Genomic DNA, 21,565 nt, shown 5'->3' with positions numbered 1-21,565 from the left:
AAAGAAGTAATTGGAGGGGTTAAGGACGTGGCACTTGTCATAAAAACATGATCACCTGTACTTGAATCCCAAGTACTCAAATAAAAATAGCACACATGGCCTCTTGTGGCTATAACCACAATGCTGGGTGAGGGGGATTAGAGACAGTGGATCCTGGGAGCTTACTGGCCAGCCAGCCAGCATAGCTGAATGTGGGGAGCTTCAGGGTCAGAGAGAAACCCCGTTTTAAGGAAGTAAGATGTGGTACTACAGCAGAACACCTGATGTCTTCCTTTGTCCTCCATGGGCATGGACACATGTACAAGCATCCACTCACACTTATACACACTTGCATATACCATACATACACATTCTTGCCCCCCACCCCCACATACACTCATACTATACACATGCACAAAATGAGACTGGAGAGAAAAGACTGCTTTAAAATCATGTTAGGAACTGACACACTAGAAACAAATAATATTTTGCATGTGACATTCCTTAAGCATGGATGGATGGTTCATTAGGGGAGGAAATCCTGTGAATCCCTGTGTAGGTCACAGTGATCACTTTTTAAAAGCAGTCATTAATAACTCCAAATATCTTTTAATTGATAAACACACAATACAGACTTTACCTAAGGAATAATGAATAAAGCTAAGGCTTTTCTTGGTGATAACAGACTGGAAATATCACTAATAACAATCCCTGCCAAAGGGTGATAAGAACTTTTAAGTTGTTCCCACTGAAGTTGCAGGGGAGTGGCTCAGTTTCTTCTCCTGTGGCTATTACAAAATACCCTACAAAAGCCACTTAAGAACCGAGGGAAGCACATGAATTATGAACCAAAGCTGTGGAGCCCCCAGCTGGATCAGACCCTCTGGATAAGTGAGACCATTGAATAGCTTGATCTATTTGGGAGGCTCCCAGGCTGTGGGACCAGGATCTGTCCTTAGTGCATGAGCTGTCTGTTTGGAACCTTGGGCTTACACAGGGACACTTTGCTCAGCCTGGAAGGAGGTGACAGGACCTGCCTGTATTGAATCTACCAGGTTTAAATGAATCCCCAGGGGTGCCTTGATCCTGGAGGACATGGTAATGGAGGGGAGGGGCTGGGGGGAAGGTGGGGGTGGGGGCGGGAGGGGGGGAGGACAGGGGAACCCATGGCTGATGTATAAAATTAAAACACAAATATAATAAATAAAAAAGGAGAAAAAAAAAAGAAAGGAGGGGTTTCCTCTGGCTCACAGTTGATTTACAGGCCACCCCAATGCTCCAGTCAAGGCAGCAGGAATGTGAAGAAGCTGGTAATACCTGTCGGGTGTCAGAAGAGAACAATGGATGCTGCTTTTGCAATTTTCTATAGTCCAGGATCCCCACCAGGGACTGGTCCTGCCCAGGGAGTGGTTAAGATGGGTCTTCACACATCAACTAACCTCATCAAGACAACTCCTCATGCACATCCTTGGAGGAGGCAAACCTTAATCTAGATCATCCTCTCAGTGGTGCCCATCTCCTAGGAGATTCTTCGAGTTGAGGACACTAACCGCCACAGGAAGTAAGAGAGGAAACCACAGTGCTCTATCCTGCTGTTAAGCACCTTCCTATCCAGAAATAAGTCCTGAAAGGAAGGCGTCTTGGCACTCTTCTGATGAAAGACAGTCTGTGGCTTCCATGAAAGACAATCCAGAGCTCTCCCTGCCCTGCTTTTTTCTTCCTATAACCCATTCCTTCAGGGAAGCCATTTCTAAGCCATTTACCAAGAGCATCTGAGCGTGCAGAAGAATCTTCATCACTGGAATACCTCAGCTTCTTGCCTTCATCTTGGCAGCAGTCATCAAGTGTCCAGGGTGTGAGAGACACTGCTACCTACTAGTTCTCTGCACAGGACATATCTATGACACTTAGCCCAGTGCCCAGGACACCATTAATGGATGCTTATGTAGAGGGCCACTAGACAGAATGTTTTAAAGATATCAAGTAACTTGAAGAGAAGTCTCTTCAAGGAAGCATGCTGTGTTTTTCTACATTGTCCCTAGGCTGCTTTTGCTCTATTTAGTACTCTGGGAGCCACTCTTGTCTTTGCTGGATAACAAATGTTGCAAGGTAAGATGACAAGAGGGAGCAAACCAGAGGAATTGCATGTAGCCACAGCTTTCTTATCCTTACTGAAGATTCTAATTCGATTTCATCTTTACTCACAGATGAGAGTTCAGACCAGCACCAATGTTACAGTAAGTACATTAAAGGATTCTGAAGTAAGTCAAGGTTAGGCTACGGTGATGGTTCTTCCACAGTTCCTAAAAACAAAAAATCTCAATGAAATGCCTGCTTAAACGGGCTCTGCATGTGAAGAGTTGGAGAGATGGCTGGGGGGGGGAGCTGGGGGGAGGCAAAGTGATCACTATGTAAGTATGAGGTCTTGAGTTTGAATCCCCAGGACACCTGTAAATCTGGACACCATAGTGTGTATCTGTTACCTCATGCTTATATGAGGATAAGATGGGAGGTGGAAACAGGAAAACTCCAGGAAGCTTTCAGGTCAACTAGGCTGGTATATGCAGCATCGAGTAAGAGACTCTGTCTCTCCAACAAGAAGGAAGATAAGGGCTGACACTCAAGGCTGTTCTATGTTCTCCATATGTGCATCAGGGGACACACACACACACACACACACACACACACACAAACACATACCCTACACAAATATTTGTAAAACTTTTTAAAAATGATATTTGAAGATTGTGAATTTTACATTTATTGACTAGGCTCAAAACTAAGCCTTGAATAATAGCAAAGACCCAACTGTTACTTCTTGGAGTTCAGTTATCCACAGAGAATTGCTGGGAGACTAGTTACTTCTTTGAACTTTAATTAAAAGCTTCTGAGTTTTAATTAAATTTTGTTTATTACATGAGATGAAAATCTACGGTGGTTTGTTTTCTGAGCCATCCCCAACCCCCACCCTACAGATTTATGAGAGATGGGGGAATGCTGGAGGTTTGGGGCTTTTGTTTTGTTTTGTTTTATCCCTGTTTGCATGTATGCAAGGAATTCACTAAACTACCAAGAGATGATACACTACTGGATAAAAAAGGTCCCATTCTTGTTAAACTTCTCAGCCTCCATTTCTGTAATGGAACAAACCCATTGGATTCTTGGTGGGTTTAGGGAAGACTCACATGCACGCAAGTTTCTGACACTCCAGGTAATCCAGGCTGCCGTTTCTGCTGATGCTGTTAAAACTTCCAAGCTTGAGTTCAGACCCAAGAGAGGCCAGTAGGCCTCAGCTTATGATCAGCCAGATCACTGGTCACTAAGGGTTTTTCTAGATGAAAGTGTTAGCAGGCAGCAGGGTGAAGCACTGGCTTAATCAGAGCCCCGATTCTAGCTGTGCGTGTAAATAAATGGTCTCACCGATGTGAATGGTTCAAATGCTTGCCCAGCTGCCCTGCTCTTCTAAGGAGAAATTCCCACACTAACTCAGTCTCCAGCTAGTGGCCCTGAGCAACAAGGCAGATTGGAGGGAGCCTTTTCTTTTCCTTATACCACTCCAAGGAGACGCACTGTGGGCTCCACTGCCACATGGGATTTCTAATGTCAATAACCTGCTTCTTGCTATCCAGCACCTCAAGGTAGAGAGAAAAGCATTGTGATTCCCAATCCCCTCTATCTTATGGTACTGGAGAGTAAACATAGGGCCTGGTGCATGCTGGGCAAGTGCTCTACTTCTTGGGCGTTATCCTTAGCCTTAGAGCCTCCAACTCTATGCTTTTCTGTCAGGATACCTCCTGGATTACAGGCTGCGATTACTTGGGCCAGCTAAAGCGAATCGTTGCCACTACAGAGAGGACCATTATCGTCTGGGATTATAAAGCTCAAGGGAACAGCCAGGTACTGTGCCAATGAGATGGTACAAAGAAATGAGACTGCATGTTCAATCCCTGTAAGGATACCAGCGGAGCCACTGTGTAATGATTACCTGCTAGACCACAGGAGAAGTTACTAAGTAACTACTTTAGATGGAATTCAGCATCAATACCCAGTAATGAAAGCAGAATGTGCTTTTCTTTTAGTGTTTCATTCGGGTCTCGTTTTGCTTTCAGTTTTGAGAGGGAAAAGGTAATTCTTTCAATTTCTGATGTTGCTACTGGATTTTAGTGTTAGGTTGTTTTCTGAGATTGAGCAGCAGACTCCCCACACCACTCAGCCTGCACTGGAGTGGTGCTCATCCCTCCTCCTGCCACCACGTCAAACTCATCCGCTCTTTTATATCCTTCTACAAATCCAAGCATCATCTTTTCAGTTATGCTTGTTATCACATGCAGAGCCTTTCTCCCCAGCCCAGCATCTTCAGGAAGAGCATACTTTATAAAGTCTCAGAAGTCGACTCAGAGGTCCGTGTCTCAGAATGCTAAACCTCAGGTCCTGGACTTTGTGTTCTCTTGTTCAGGCCGTCCTGCTTGCACACTTGATTTTTAACTCAGAGGAACCTCTTCTTTATCTCTAGGCCCTCATGATTCCCTCCTTCCTGCCTGCACCCCAGGTGGGACATATGGGCACCAAGGCCACCTTTGCCCCCTGCTGGCTTCCACCTGTAACCTTCAACTTGGAAAGACATTGCTGCCCTTTCCTTGGCACACAGTGACTGAGCCCAGCTGGGGAGACACAAACCACAGGATATCATCACAGAACAGAATCCGGACATCATCACAGAACAGAACCTGCAAGTTCAGCTGAGCTGTCTGTGGTTCCCACTAACCTTCTTCATGGCTTGTCCTCGCAAGCTTGTCCTCACATTCCTCACATTCCTCCACCATTTCCCTATTCTCCTCAGGTCCACTCTCTCTTGCTGGATCCTCGCTTCCTCTACTCACTTCTCTTCTCCCCTCCTCTTCCCTCCCTCCCTCTTTCCCTCTCTGAACACCCCCATCTCCTGTCTTGTAGAGACAAGGCTCCACAGTTTCTCCCCCCTCTGCCCTTTTTACATTAATATAATCTGGACCTCCTTCCACTCTACTTCCTCTTTATCTTTCTTTCCATCAGTTTAGGTCCCAGATCAAAGGTCACCCCTCCCCCCCACCGCACTACCACCTCTGCCCATGGAACATAAAGGGGCCTCATTCGTCCAGAGCTCTGGCCTAATCTGTGCTCCATCTTACTCTGTCTTCCCTTCATGTAGGGTAGCTTCCACAGAGAGGGAAGCTTTGTTGAGCTCATCTCGTACAGTCATGCCTGGAATAATATTTGGCACCCAGTTAGTGCTCACTGCTCATTAGCTGGTGGCTCAGGGAACCTCTAACTATATCAACTCTCACTCATTCTTTTTTTTTTTTAGCTGAGGATCGAACCCAGGGCCTTACACTTGCTAGGCAATCGCTCTACCACTGAGCTAAATCCCCAACCTAACTCTCACTCATTCTAAGGAAATGTGATCAATAACAAACATTTGAACCTATTTTTCTTCTGTCTTAGGACAATGAGTTCTGGAAAACCAACAATAGCTGCCTAGCTTAGGGAACCCATTTAAAGGTACAGAGACGGCTTACAAGTCCTTGGTGGATATATATGGATAAACTTGGATGTTAGAATACTTTTCGCCTGATAATTCTGTATAAAATTCATGAGCATTGCCTAGCACGGATGAGACTTTTTGAGTTCAGTCTCTGGGATTCCATGAACCAGGCACAGTGGCAACATACTTGGAACCCCAGCACTTGGGAGGGAGAGACAAAGGGATGTCGGGTATAAGATTTCTCTAGAACACTTTAGGGAGTTTGAGGCCAGCTCAGTATTTCTATACAAAGTCAAGAGAAGGCATTCGCTGTTTACTTCCTAAGATCCCATACTCACCCAGCCGAAGAGAGTACTCTTTCTTTCCCCAAGGAACAGCCAAAATACTGAGGTGGGCTCACAGCTTTGGCTTTTATTTGGTTAATTTTTGCCTAGATTTTTTCAAATTCCTGTATCACTGTTGGATCTAAAATGAGAAACAGCACAGAAAAAAACATTAATAATGAGGAAATATTTTTCTCTATCTGCTTTCCAACGCCCCCCCACCCCGTGTGTGTGTGTGTGTGTGTGTGTGTGTGTGTGTGTGTGTGTGTGTGTGTCTGTGTGTCTTTGTGTCTGTGTGTGTCTGTGTCTGTGTGTCTGTGTGACACTGGAGATGGAACTCGGCACCTCATGCATGCTGAATAGGTGCTCTGTGACTTGCTACTGAGTTAAAACCCAAACAGGGTGGGTCAGTTAGCGTGTAACTAATTCACAACATCCCTATGCTTCCAGGAGCACTATTTTGTCATCAAGCCCATGGACCACTGCCTGCTGTGTGTGTGCGTGGTGCCCCTCCCTGACCAGCTCTGCAGGGATGACATCCTCCTGGGGGATGATGGTGGGTTTGTGAACAGGTTCACTGTAAACAGTGATGACTTCGGATTAAGGCAGGCAAAAACAAAGAAGAAATTACAAACCCAAGTCCTAGACTCTAAGAACTTTAAAAGGTAAGGACATCACATGAGTAAATACTCCCTTTGCTCTAACAATTATGGATATTGTTCAGTTGTATACACAAATAGTATTATGAGATGCTTGCATCCTTCTCCCATTTCTCAGGTAATATATCCTTCTGAGGTCTTTGATGTAGTTGAAGACTAGATAGTTATAATTTCCTCAGTTATGATAAAAGATAAATTAGATATGAAACTTTAGACTCATGGATATAGGATAGATAGAATTTTTGTTTTTAAATTGAACTCTGAGATCTATTAAGGAGTATCAACTCCTGGTCTCTCATATTTGTACATTTATTACAGGATATTTTACTTTTTAAATTTATTCTTTTAAGGTCTGAAAAACAATTTGGCAGATAGTCAAATCTATCAAATCATTTTCTTTAAAAATCTATATCTATTGCTTTTATGTTTAGAAACTTTCTTATTTAATTGCCAGGAAGTAGTCATAAATACACAAAAGTTTATATTTTGTAGTTTACTTCATGATGTCACTTTTTAGTTTAACTCTATCACATACTTATAGATTTTAACAGCCAATGACACTTAAATGGAATGTCAGTTGCTAATTGTGCTTTCCTTTATTGTCTTGGAAGTTTCTTGAGATGAGAAGCATATCCTCTTTCGTTTTTTAAATTTACTGAAAGACAGTCTTGCTATGTAGTATATGCCAGCCTGGAATTCCATACATAGTCTAGGCTAGTCTCAAACTCACAGTTGTTCTGCCTTTTCCTCCCAGAGGCTAGGACAACAGGAGTGTATCTCCAAGGCTAGATTAGACATTGCTTTGATTCTCAGGAGTACTGTGGACTTTGCATCTCTTAATTTTGCCAAAACAAATAGACTAGATATTGTAACTGTAATTCTTGCTTGATAATTGTTTTGCTATATGTAATTTTACTATGTAAAAGTCAAAACCTTCCTTTTTAAAAAGAAAAGGGGAAGTGTTGTGGATATCACTCTGTATAAATAAAACACTGATTGGTCAGTAGCCAGGCAGGAAATATAGGTGGGACTAAGAGGAGAATTGGGAGAAGAGGAAGGCAGGGGGCAGATACTGCCAGCTGCCACCATGACAAGGGAGATGTAAGGTACTGGTAAGCCACGAGCCATGTGGCAAAGTATAGATTAATAGAAATGGGCTAAAGATAAGAGTAAGAGCTAGACAACGGTAGGCCTGAGCTAATGGCCAAGCAGTCTAAATTAAAAACAATTCTCCTAGGCTGAAGAGATGGCTCAATAGTTAGGAGCACGTACTTCTCTCTCAGAGGACCCGTGGTCAGTTTGCCAGTATCTGTGTTGGACAGCTCACAAATGCTTGTAATCTCAACTCCAGAGGACCTGACACCCTCTTCTGGCCTCAGTTGGCACTTGCACTCATGTGCACCTACACAAAGACACACACATTATTATTACTTTAGTACTTATTTATTTGTACTGCGTGTACACACAAATCATCTGTTCATGACCATTCCTCAATATAATTGTTGCTGCACTGAATTAAGATTAGCCCTGTTGCTGGAACTCTAAGAATAACAAAGTCAGGAAGACTGCTCCATTCCCGCCCTATCTATATAGGCTGTGTTGTGTAGTCCCTGTGTGGCATGCTGCCCTGTACTCTATGGGCCCCTTATTTTAGTCAAGATAGGCCCAGATGATAGAACCTTTTCCCCACTAAGAGGTGGGCCACTTGTCAGAAAGGTCCATGGTCCAGTGTCAGTTCCTCCCCCTGTTAGATAGATATATCAGATTGAGAGTGGGGGAGGGGAGTAGGAGGGATTTGAGGATTCTAGGTATGGCTGAATGCATGTGATCCTGCCACTTCCTAAGGAGGATAATTTACACACAGACAGTCATCGTGTCATCTATTTAAATCTTTTAAGACTCAAGTGTAGACACAGGATGAGTGTTGAGGCATTTTGTTGCACCAAGAGATCCTAAAACCCGCTAGAAGGAAAAATTACAAGACGAGAAGGAGAGTTAAATTTCATAACCACCATCAAAGTTGACATTCTGAGAATGTGTTCATTTTGAGTCAGTAAGAATGTGGACAGAAAACACTGATAGATGGAGCATTGTATACATTCGAGAATCAGCTGATATCAAGAGTTCAAAAGTAAACAAAATCTGGGATGGGAAAACACAAAAGCCTCTCTTCTATTGTGCCCACTTCCAAGCTGCACACAATCATATGTGAATGCTTAGAATTCTTTCACTAAAGTAAGGATAAGATGGCCAACATTACACTGAGTTCCTTCTAGAGTAGTTGGAAAATTCCCTTAAGGAAGGAAGAGTATTTTTTGTCTCTGGGCTTAAAAGGGATACGGCGGTCCATCATGACGAGGCATACATGGTGGCGGGATTGTGAGCTCGTCACGTCTGCTGTCAGGAGCAGAGGATGAGGAATGCTGACATTTATGCTTTCATTCCTGGATTGCAGCCTATGGAATGGTGTCCCCCACGTTCATGGTGGTTCCTCCTTCCTCAGCTAAACCCCTTTTCACAGCATGTCTGGTGTGGTGCATAGGGCTACAGTGTACCTGTAGCTGTAGTGCAGTTTAAAGTTACAATTTGATTCAAACCGAATGAAATGCTGTGTAGAGAAAAAGTGTGTGTGTCTAACATAACAACCCCCCTTTTCATTCCCAGTGTTAAAAGGAAGCTGCATAATGATTGGGTTATGAAAATCAGATACATTCCAGCTCTCAATTGCTTTGGATCCTGCTCCTTAGACAGTGTCCACTCATTAGTTTTGGAATCCTTGAAGAGACTTGAGGACAATATGTAAGTACAACAGTGTATCTACATGAGCATTCTGGGACTCTCAGCATTTTTACAATGAGAAGGCCATCACAACTGTATAATGTTCAAAGTGTTTTTCAGAAATATCAGAAGTTAGCTGTTCCCTTAGTTTGGCAGGGCTAATTAGACTCTTGTGGAAAATTAAAGTCAGTCATATAAATCTAAATATGATATGTCCTCTTCACAGCAGTTGTTATTTGTTAGGGCCTGAGGGTATAGCTCAGAGCTGGAGCGCTTGCCAGACATTTGTGAGATCCTGGGTTCCCTTCCGAGCACTACAAAGAATTGTTTACTGGTCTAATATATTGTAATAAGTCAATAGACCTGTATCTATATTTTAAGCATTATTTTATTGGTAAAAGTTTATACTTCAGAATCATTTTAGGTAGCCAGCAAACTATGCTTATGATCTGTATGGGGCCAATCATATTTTATCTATCATAAACACACCAGCTGGTGTCCTTATAGAACTGTGAAGTGGAGTAATATCTGACTCATTTTCAATCTGGTTAAATATTTCCTAATAACTAGCTATGGCATTTGAATTTTTAAAGTCTTTAAGATATTTGCTACAACAGATAAACTTCAAAAACATTCTAAGGGACAGAAGCTGGGTAAAAAGTCTGGATATTGTATGACTCTGTTTATTTGACATGCCACAAGGGACAGATTTCTAGAGACAAAATGTAGAACCCTGGTTGTCTCAGGCTGATGACAGGAAAGGAAATCTCAAACAGGCACATGGGAAATTTCTAAGGTACAGAAACATGTCTTAGTCAGGGTTTCTATTGCTGTGAAGAAACATCACGACCAAACCCAAGTTGCAGTGGGAAGGGTTTATTGAATCTTACAGCTTGCATCCATCATCCAGGAAAGCAATGATAGGAACCTGGAGGCAGAAACCAATGCCGAGGCCATGGAGGAATACTGCTTACTGGTTTGTTCCATATAGCTTGCTCAGCCTGCTTTCTTACGCAACCACAGGACCACTTGCCACATCAATAACTAAAATAAGAAAATGTCCCACAAACTGGGAGTTAGGCAGACTCTCTATAATTTTCACAGGTATATACATACGATGCACCTGTGTTAAATACGTTTTTAATAAGTCTTATGCTGGCTAGTTTCATGTCAACTTGACATAAGTTAGAATCATTTGGGAAGAGGAGACCTCAACTGCCTCAATATGATGGGCCTGTGAGTAAGTCTGTGGGACACTTTGTTCCTCCTTTCCTTCCTTCCTTCCTTCCTTCCTTCCTTCCTTCCTTTCTTCCTTCCTTCCTTCCTTCCTCCTTCCTTCCTTCTTTCCTTCTTTCCTTCTTTCCTTCCTTCTTCCTTCCTTTTGCAGTTGGAGAAAGGCTTTTATTAGGGGTGTTTTTTCACCCCTAATTTTTAAATTTGTGAGTTTGAGCAATGTCTGCCTAATATTCGATCCAATTAAATATTTCCTAATAACTTATAAACAAGGAAGAACAACACTCAGTCTCTCTCTCTCTCTCTCTCTCTCTCTCTCTCTCTCTCTCTCTCCCTCCCTCCCAGAAATCACACAGGCAAAACAGTAGCATGAGATATTTATTGCTGAGAAGAGAAAAGCAAAACTATCCAGACAAAAACAACCAGCCTGTAATTCTGTGCCCTTTACTTTTAAAATCACTCTTCAAATATCAAGAAGTAGTAGGAGGCGTTTCTGCAATCCCAGCACTTTTGGTAGGAGGACCAGTAGTTCAAAGTGATGCTTGGCTACCAGCCAACTTCAGGCTTCAGGTCAAGCTGGGATACAGGAGACCTTAGCAAATAAATAAATAAATAAATAAATAAATAAATAAATAAATAAATAAAATTAAAACTTTCTCAGACAAACAAAAGTCAAAGGAATTTGTTGTGAGCAGGTCTACTTACCAGGAATCCTATGAGAGGTTCTTCAAAGCAAGGACATGACCTGGGTGAGAAATTCGTGTACATAAGTGGGAAAAGAATGAAAGGAAGAAAAAAATGAAGGTTAAAAAATGACTTTATTTTCTTCATTTAAATTGATGTTATCAATTAGCATCTGTTACAACATCTTTGTTGACAACATCTTTGAGCATGTGCACATAGATATGCTTGTACATAAGTAACACAACAATGGGAGAAATAAATAAGGGACTCGAGAGGAAATTAGTATTGTTGTGTTATTATAAATCACTTACACTTCTGTAAATCCGTGGACTTTGTATGTCACAAACTCCAGAGCAACCTTAGGAAGGAGAGGAAGGATGGGACTAGCAGGAAATAGTTGATATTCAATCATAAACCTTAATGATGCAAAATGAGCCAGACACAGAAGTGCAAACATTCATAAACACAGAAATTAAACTAAACAAAGATCGAAAGCATAGACTAGACTGCTACACAACTCCAGGGAGGCTACCTAGAAAATGGGATCCTAGGAAATACACAGGGATCGCCCAATGACAGAGAAATGGATGAGATCTACATGAACAACCTAGACGACAGTGGGAGTAATGAAGGGCAAGATTTGAGGGAAAGAGCTTAGGGGGTCAGGAGATCCCAGCTGGATCAAGAACAGAAAGGGAGAATGAGGAATAACAGACCATGATAAATGATGACCACATGAGAACAGGAATAGGCAGAGTGCTGGAGAGGTCCCCAGAAATCCACAATGATACATCCTCTGTAGACTGCTGGCAATGGTCGAGAGAAAGCCTGATCTGACCTAGTCTGGTGATCAGATGACTAAACATCCTAGGAGTCGTCTTGGAACTCTCATCCAATAACTGATGGAAGTGGATGCAGCGATCCTCAGCCAGGCCCCAGGTGGAGCTCCAGGTGTCCAACTGTCGAGAAAGAGGGACTGCAAGAGCATGAATTGTTGAATCCAAGATTGCAAAAAGCACAGGGACAAATAGCCAAATGAATGGAAGCACATGAATTATGAACCAAAGGCTGTGGAGCCCCCAGCTGGATCAGGCCCTCTGGATAAGTGAGACAACTGAATAACTTGATCTGTTTGGGAGGCACCCAGTCTGCGGGACCAGGACCTGTCCTTAGTGCATGAGCTGGCCGTTTGGAACCTTGGGCTTACACAGGGACACTTTGCTCAGCCTGGAAGGAGGGGACTGGACCTGCCTGTACTGAATCCATTAGGTTTAAATGAATCGCCAGGGGAATCTTGGCCTTGGAGGAGATGGGAATGGAGGGGAGGGGATGGGGGGAAGGTGGGAATCGGGGCGGGAGGGAAGAGGACAGGGGAACCCATGGCTGATGTGTAAAATTAAAACACATAATAATAATAATTTAAAAAAAAGAAAGAGCATAGAGCTGCTACACTTCCATGCAGAATGTTATAAGAAGCATAGACTTGTGCTTGAGGCAACTCAGTTCTAAATAAAAATCTTCTGTCACAAATATAAGGACACCAAAAAATTTTTAAAAAAGTGCAAATACATAAGATGCTCAGTGAACACAAACAAACAAAAAGGTAGAAGAAGAATGGAAGACAAAAGTAGGAACGAACTATAAAGGCAATGAATAGAAAGTAATTAACATAGTAGATACAAATCTAATATCAGCAATCACCTCTACTGTCCAAATTAAATGCCACAGCTAAGAGATGGAGATTATCTGATGATAAAAAACAAGAACCAAATATATATTGCTATTGCTTACAAGAAACACTTTCTTTTTTTTGTTTTTGCTGGAGCTGGGGACCAAACCCAGGGCCTTGCGCTTGCTAGGCAAGCACTCTACCACTGAGCTAAATCCCCAACCCACACTTTCTTAATATATGTGTATGTATTAATAAATACAAATAAACAAAATTAACATCACATAATAGGTGGAAAAGGCAAGTCAAAAAACAAAATACAAAAACATTCTCTAAGCTAAGTTTAAGTACAGGAAAAAGAATTAGAAATTTAATAGAATAGACTGTCATATCTCTCAGATGACTGATGACCTTACATTTTCTGTAAAAAAAAAAAAAAAAAAAACAATTGTAGACTTCATGAAAGACTCACAGTTTGCATTCATTACTTAGAAGCTAAAAATGTTTATTTTGGTCTAGAATGTTATCACACCGAGAAATGAATTTAAAAGCTTTATGGCATGTTAATAATTTCACTCCCTGACACTGGCTCTCATTCCACAAATGTCATTTATATGATGCAATTAATTATAGAGTTTTATTTAGTTTCTGTTACATAATTAATTGCTAATGAGTGCCTGCTAGTGTTTTACAGAAGTACATTTCTGAAACACAAACTAATTAAGAAATAGGTGCAGCTATATATCCAATTTGATTTTATCCTATTCTGACAATTCATAGCATGGCCACAGCATGGGGGACCACCAGGGCTGTGCATTGTGAAGCATATGTTCCTAGACCCACAGGTCCTGGGACCCTGGCTAAGGGTGTCGAGGGAGTGAGGTCAGGACCCGCATACAGGCACATGCACAACAAAGCTGGGATCAGGTAGGCTTCTCTAACATTACCACCACAATCTGGAACCTTAGCACATGTATTAGTTACAGCACATGTAAAGGGATTAGCTAGTCTTGGTAGAGGGTCTCTGTAGATGAGCAGTCTTAGGCTGTAAACATTCAGGAGGAAGAAGCTGCCTTTGCTAGTTTTGCACACACTGATCATTCATAAATACTCATATATAGACTCCCGAGAAAAGCTTTGCCACTTCCTTTTATTCTGGGCCATATGTGTAATGGATTGGCCCATTTCCCATGGGCCAATTGGTTTTGGAATCCTCAACAGGCCATGTCTGTGTCAAAATGCACATTCACTCAGTACTCCACTCAGTCTAAGTTTACTTTACTCGCTACACACATGGAACCATTACAGGCCCTTGTGGTCCTGTGGAGGATGTACTTGACCTCATCCAGTTTTCATTTCCAAGGAGAGCAAATTTAGAGCCACAGTGGTAATATTGCTGATAATTACAAGACTCTTCAAGGATGGTTATAACAAAGTGATGTGGTAGCCAGAGGCATGCAGTGATCCTGTAGGACAGTCTTTAATCCAGAAAGACAGCCAACATTCAACAAGTATTTAGTCAACATGTTTAAGTCATGACCTTTGCCTCTAACTACTTAAGATCTAAGTGAAAAACCAACTATGAACATGAGATCCATGTTCCATTCTATGGAACTAGCTCTCATCAGCTGAGAGTTCAAGAATTTAGCAAGCCTTTGTCAAATACTGCCATGGCTAAATATTAAATGATGCAAATTCACAAGCCAGTTATATTGAAAACAAAGGTAAAACAAATCCCAAACCCAATCTATTGCCTCCCATTTGTTTTACTATAATTTACAATTAACTTGTTGATATTTTTTCCATCTCTAGAAAATATAAATACTATACAATGATATATAGTTCTGTATCTTTTATCAACTAGTGTTCAAGGCTATCCCATTCGTAGTGTGGAATTAGCCATGGTAGGAACAAAATATTTTATGGAGACCTGCAAACACTAGTAAGCAATGGCTCTGCCTGACTTTGGCCCAGGTGTAAAGTAAATGTCTACCAGCACACAGGTAGATAACCATCAATGTTAAGCAGTGTGTTCAGAACAACAGCATGGTTTAGGAATACACACAAAAATTCAGAAATGGAAATGATAAGTGCTAGATTTCTGCAAAGCCTAGAGAGGTAAGTTATCTTCTAGCATGAACTAGAATGAAATAATGGAGAAATGAATATATATATAGCCATAATTTTATCAACAAAAAAAGTTACAGCAGCCCAAAAAAACCCATTGTATTTGGATCTAGAGTGATGAGCTATCACACGTCTTCCTTCTTAAAGAACATCTTTAGGATATTCTGAGTATATAGGGTCATTCCCTAATGTCAATGAGAACACAATATCATAGAAAGAAAAACTTCATGTTCAAGTTCCATTTCTGTTGCAGTGGCAAACATCCTGAGCAAAAGCAACTCTCTGTATCCCCGTATAGAGAACACCCATAAATTGTGCCAGAGCTAGAATCTGAGACCCAAAGCTATGGGGAGACCACCCCTACACACACACACACACACACACACACACACACACACACACAGAGAGAGAGAGAGAGAGACAGAGACAGAGACAGAGACAGAGAAGAGAGAGAAAATCACTTTTTAAGGCCAACCTAACCTCAAATTAGAGAATGGGTTAGAAAAAGGCAGGTGGGAAAATGGAGCATCAACTGAGAAAGATATGGAAAATTTTTTTAAAAGATAAGGATTTGATTTTAACCAGTGGAAGGAGGTAAGGAGAGAGAACAGCTTTTTTTTTTCTTCATCATTTTTCAGAACTGATAACCTACAGAATAAAAGGAATAAATGGGAGAGATGTTTTATTTTCTAAACCCTTAACATTTACTGTATGTCTCTTATAGACCATGCCCAATTGCAAACACTAATGATACAAAAAACACTGCAGGCTATTGCTTGCTGTTGCTCTTGGCTACCCCACAGGTGGGAGGTAAGTCCCTGTTGCTGAAGACACCATGCAGTTCAGAAATGGAGCCCAGATGCCTCTGAACTAAAACTGACCAGTAAGCTTCCTCCCTGAGGAATAGCTTTCAGGGTACCAGAAGGTGCTGTTCAAGCTTCCAAAGGAGAGAAGCAAGTAACATTCTTCCCCAGCTATACCTAAGAACTACAGCAATGACCAGCATAATACTATAACCCTAAGAGTGCAATAGTACCATGACTTTAAAAGTCATTCAAAGTCACTCACCAGGAACAAAACCAGGCTCAGTACTGGAAACCCAGCTAAAATACTCAGGGCTAGCAAAGTCATGGATCTTGGAGAAGAACCTACAGCCACCACCTTACTAAGCCAGCAAAACCCTAACTTCTAAATATTTGTCCTTATACCCACAGATAGGTATAGTCCTCACCTTTCATCAAGGAAAAAGTTCTTTCTGCAACAAACAGAAATCATTACAGAAAAAAAAATAAAATCACAACCAATGAAGTGCTGAGTTGTGGAGCCCAGTCCCATCGGATACATCTATAAACAACTCTCACACCTAAGGCTCAGGGAACATTGCAGAAGAAGATGCAGAATGATTAAGAGCCAGAGGATCAGAAAATTTCCTGTGAGATTGTATCTCCTAGGAATGTCAGAACCCATGAAGCCTCACCAACATGACTGCCTAAACATGAGTCAAACAAGAAAGATACCAATAAACATGTCAAAGTCAAGGGAGGAAAGCCCATGAGGCCTTAAGCCTATACAAAGAGCAAAAGGCAGCTAAAGGATGCTGAAAATACGGATGTGAGGGTGATCTTGATCTGGCTGTGACATCTGTCACCCCATTGATTGCCAGGGTTGATTCAGCTGCTCTGGCTGGCTAGGCGGGTGTCCCCTTCCTCCCTCACCGCTCCATGTGCATCCCTCCTGAAGCTGCATGCTAAATCAAAGAGGACGACCTTGACCTTCCCCGAATAGAGGAGGACCGGCCTTTGGTCAAGGGTATACGAGTAGCTGCACTCCCCTGCTAGAACCTCTAAACAAGCCCTCAAGGATGCTAAGAATAGGAGAAATAGTACTCCCTGGGGACAAGGACATCAATTGGTTGTCCAATACCAAATGATCAGGTCCAAAAACATACAGACAAATAACATTATACAGAATGAACAGGTTGTATTTAGAAATATTTGTGTATATATAAAAATGTATGTAATGACAATTAGTGTGAAAATAGGCCATGAATTTGAAAAAAAAAAAAAAGAGCAAGAGGGTTATATGGAGAGGGTTTGGAGGAAGGAGAGAAAAGGGAGAAATGATCAGATTATATTATAATCTCAAAAACAAAAGAAATACTTAAAAAAGACTAATTCTGTTATCATGGAGTTCATGCTATTGTGGGAAAGGCAGACAATAAACGAACAGTATGAATTAAGTGAAATGAAGTGGCATTCGGGATGGAGGGTAGTGGGAGACAGTGTTTTGATAGGAAGGTCAGGAGAGGCTATTCATAGGAGATCATTGCTTAAGCAGAGATCTTCATGAATGAAGGACTGACTTTTACAGAGATCCAGAGATAGAGGGTCTTTTATCTCAGATGTTGATGCTTTGTCAGAGAAAATATTACCATATAGCTAGCAGGATTCAAAGCAAAATTAATAGTGTGTTTTTTGTGTGTGGCACAGGAGTATGTGGTAACCTTATGAAAAGAGTTGATTTAGTAATACTTTCACATTCTTACTTTTTTTTACCCTCATTTTCCATTTCATTCACACACACACACACACACACACACACACACACACACACACACACATGCATGGGCACACAAACACAAACACAATCTGTTATAAGAAACATAAATGCCTATGCTGCATAATATCCCACAGACCTGGTCCTTAAAAGTCACAAACATGATCTGGAAGGTTTCACCCTCCAACCACCTGGTGCATTGTGGTGTTTGCTGCAAAGAATGTCTATTTCACAATAGTCAGGAGTCTGTCTTCCAGATGAATCCTGGGCTTCCTAATATTTACTGTCTCTCTTGGAATTTGGTAGGTAGTAATTACGTCTCTGCTGATTACCGCTAGAATCAGGAGTCAGGGAGATAAAAATACTCAGACAACCTCAGCAAACAGTGCTCATTGATCCATCCGGTGCTCCAGGAACCTCTCAGCTGCTTACTCTTCTCTTTCTCTCTCTCTCCTGGGCCACTCTTTCTAAATCTAGAAGCTGAAGAGATTTCTCAAGTGATACTTGTGATCATGTTTTCCTGGACTGCCATGACCACTGGAGAGCCATCATAAGAGCACAATTGGTTTCCTCCATTCCTCATGCACCATGTTCCTATTTCTGCAATTTCCTATAATGAGTCTTCAGATGAAACTGTATTTATACAAATACATAATTGGTCAGCTGTTAAAATAGGAGCCAGCACATCTCCCAAAAAGGCAGGAAAGGAAACTCTCCAGAAATGTTAATTTCAGAAATTATTAGCATAAAATTTTGTGCAGACTTTTCAGAATTAGAGCTATGTACCAGGAAGCTGGTGAATGTCTGCAATTAATTGCCACATAGCATGCTGTCCTGTTGTAGCATACAAGCTGAGCCTCTAACTCGGTCACAACTTGACAGTTTCCCACAGGTGAGCAAGCAACTGCTTAGCCTTACCTTTTCTTAGTTGCTCAACTTAGAGGCAGAATATTACAGTGGAGAGATGACAGCAGCGTTCTATAAATTTGCTATGGAGTGGGACAATACCACTTTCTGTCCCCGCACCTAGTCTATGACTATTTGTACAACTTAGCCTCAGTTTTCCCATCCATGAATGGGAATAAAGATGTTTACAGACTTTATAAATGTTTACATTTAAATGAACTGTTGTGAAGTGCCTGGTTTGATGCCTGGAGTTCTGAGTACTCAATAGACTTACATTTCTTTTTCTTGTTAACCTAAGAACTGAGATACTAAAAAAAAAAAAAAAAAAAAAAACCACAACATTTTTAAAAGACAAAATTGAATACAATCATAGCCCTGCATGTTTGGGCTTCATGTTCCCATATCTCAAGCATGAATCAGAAAATAATGACCCAAGGGCCAAATCCAGTGGGCCAGCAATATTTATAGCACCAGGAAACTAAGAATGATTTTCAAATATTCAGTCTTTTCCATTGCTGTCATAAGAGATCAATTAATATAAAAGAAAAATGGATTATTATGGCTCCTGATGACTTGGCCCTGTTACATCTGCTACCACATCATGGTGGCGGGGTTTGAGGGGAAGAAGGTGGAGGAAACTGTTCACTTATCTCATAGCAGTCATGAAGCAAAGCAAGGAAGAGGATTTAGACATCCCAACTACAGGTATCAGGCCTTGCCTTTTAAAGGTTCCACTACCTCTCAATGTACCATATCTTAGGGCTAAGTCTTTAGCCCATGGGCCTTTGGGAAACACCCAAACTAAAACAGGGAACCTAGAGATTCTGGGACTCAGTGAATATTCTGCCATTACTTATCAGAGTCACTATGGACAAATAGATTTATAAGCAATTTAGAAATGAGCCCATTAAATATAATCTATTTCTAAGTTGCAATTAGCAGTTTGCTTCTAATTTTGTCTTCCAGGCCTGTCAGAGAATTTGCCATGCCTAGAGGAGCCAACACTTTCTGCTACTGCGTTAAAGCAAACGTAATTGTGACTGGAGGTAAGAGGACAGCTCCCATCATAGATAACTCTGGCTTTCTCACAGGACTCTCTTTGTGGTTTATGTCCAGAAATAGCTTTCTAGAATGTTTTAAATGTTGTCTATCCCTTTAACTTCTGCTTCTAGGTATGATGGCACACTTTAACAAGCTTCCTTCAAGGCTAGTGAAGTCATGAATCCTTGAGGAGAACCTACAACTGCTGTTTCTCTAAAATAACATAATCTCTAAACTACATCCTAAGCATTTGTCCTTATACTAATAGACAGGATTCATCTTCACTCCTTATCAAGGAAATTCTCTCTGCAAAACATGAAGCCCATTATAGAAAACTACAAAGTCAAAAAACAGAGTTGTGGAGCCCAGTGTCAGTGGATGTATCTATATAACAGTCCCACACCTAAGCTCGGGGAACATTGAGGAAGAGGGGGTGGAAAGGTTGTAAGACCCAGAGGACCAGGGAGTTTGCTGTGAGATGTGTTTCTTAGTAATGTCAGAAGCTACATCCATAAAGCCTCACCAAAATGACTGCCTCATTATGAACAAGGACAATAAGAGACATTCCAGAGGGCACAAGGGAAAAGGCCTCAACCCTACACAAGTAACTACAGTCAACTAGGGAATGCTGGGAGTGGGAGAAATCATCTTCTCCAGAGATGATCACACCAACTGGTTCTCCAATACCAAATGGTCAGCCCCCTAAAATCCATATGAGTAACATTACTTAGACTGAGCAGGTTATAGTTATAAATATATATGTAGAGACATATAAGCATGTAACAACAATTAGTGAAAAAAGAGACCATGAATTTGAGAGCGAACAAAAAGAGGTATATGGAAAGGTCTGGAGGGAGGAAAGTGAAGGGAGAAATGATGTAATGATAGCATAATCTCAAAAATTGATGAAAAAAGGGGGCTGGAGAGATGGCTCAGAGGTTAAGAGCACTGACTGCTCTTCCAGAGGTCCTGAGTTCAATTCCCAGTAATCTCATCTGTAATGAGATCTGGCACCCTCTTCTGTATTCATAATAAATAAATAAATATTTTTTAAAAATTGATGAAAAAAGTCTTCCTTAAGCCAAGAATATGTGAAATGAAGTTTCCCCTGCTTTACTGGTGTGTTTCACAGTTTTCCTCTACAACCTTAACCTCACGTGGAACACATTTTTTCTTTTGTTTTGTTTTGTTTTATTTTTGTTTTTTAGATTTTTAACTTTTAAATATATTTAATTATTAAATTTTTTTTCATTCATTCAACCCCAGTTCCCCCTCCCTCCCCTTCTCCCACCTCCTCACCTCCCTCCCACTCTGCCCCCATCCACTCCTCAGAGCGGGTAAGGCCTCCCATGGTAGTCAACAAAGTCTGGCATACCAAGTTGAAGGAGAGCCTAGGTAGGCCCTCCCCATTGTATCAAGGCTGAGCAAATTTAAATTCCACTTTTAGCCTTCCAAAATACTTTTTTTTAAAATTAGCTTATGATTCATATACTACTTTTAAAAAATTACAGAGTGTTATATTGGACAGAAAAATCCAACAAAATAGTTAGAAGAGCTAGGTTTAGTGATAGCCAGGCCAGCAGTAACCAGTATAACCTTCCACAATCATTTGTTCTTTCTCTGTTATTTTCCCTATCTGGCAAATCAGGAAGTTGAACTGTAAGCATTCCCAGAGCCCTCTGATCTAAAATACTGTTGTTACAGTTTTCAAAGACATTCTGAGGGATGTCCTTGTAAACTCCGAAACCCAGTTTGTTACTAAATATTACTGGAGACTTTATATATATATATATCTTTGTATGGAATAAAGCTTTTATATAGAACAAAGAATGTGGCTCCAGCATTGCGGCAATTCAACTAAAGGCATTAAAAAAAAGAAAGCAAGGCACACAGAGGAGATGTCTGCAGACCAGCGTGTGAACCAGAAGCATGTTCCCTGACACTGGTGATTCTAAGAACACACAGGAATCTGATTCTCTCAACCATTGTCTCATTACACCGGCCACTAAAGGAGCCCCTGCCAAGGCCTACATCACACACAGGAACAAATGCTAGACCTAGGTACATTCTAGAAAGAAAATCACATCACGAT

At 41.2% G+C, this 21,565-nt stretch overlaps 1 protein-coding gene across 1 annotated transcript in view; it reads left to right on the top strand.

Annotated features, from left to right (window-relative positions):
- The window catches only part of Wdr64 (WD repeat domain 64), a 106,659-nt gene that overhangs the window by 18,297 nt on the left and 66,797 nt on the right, over positions 1 to 21,565 (top strand). The window contains exons 5-9 of the mRNA XM_036202973.1: positions 2,187 to 2,216; positions 3,766 to 3,876; positions 6,271 to 6,485; positions 9,144 to 9,278; positions 19,399 to 19,478. Of these exons, the coding sequence (XP_036058866.1) occupies positions 2,187 to 2,216; positions 3,766 to 3,876; positions 6,271 to 6,485; positions 9,144 to 9,278; positions 19,399 to 19,478 (571 nt within the window). The remainder of the gene's footprint in view (positions 1 to 2,186; positions 2,217 to 3,765; positions 3,877 to 6,270; positions 6,486 to 9,143; positions 9,279 to 19,398; positions 19,479 to 21,565) is intronic.

This window comes from Onychomys torridus, chromosome 11 (genome assembly GCF_903995425.1).
Source record: "Onychomys torridus chromosome 11, mOncTor1.1, whole genome shotgun sequence".
In the NCBI taxonomy this organism is placed as follows: Eukaryota; Metazoa; Chordata; class Mammalia; order Rodentia; family Cricetidae; genus Onychomys; species Onychomys torridus.
Note: the sequence above shows the minus strand (reverse complement) of the source record. Positions and strands in the feature narration are given on the sequence as shown.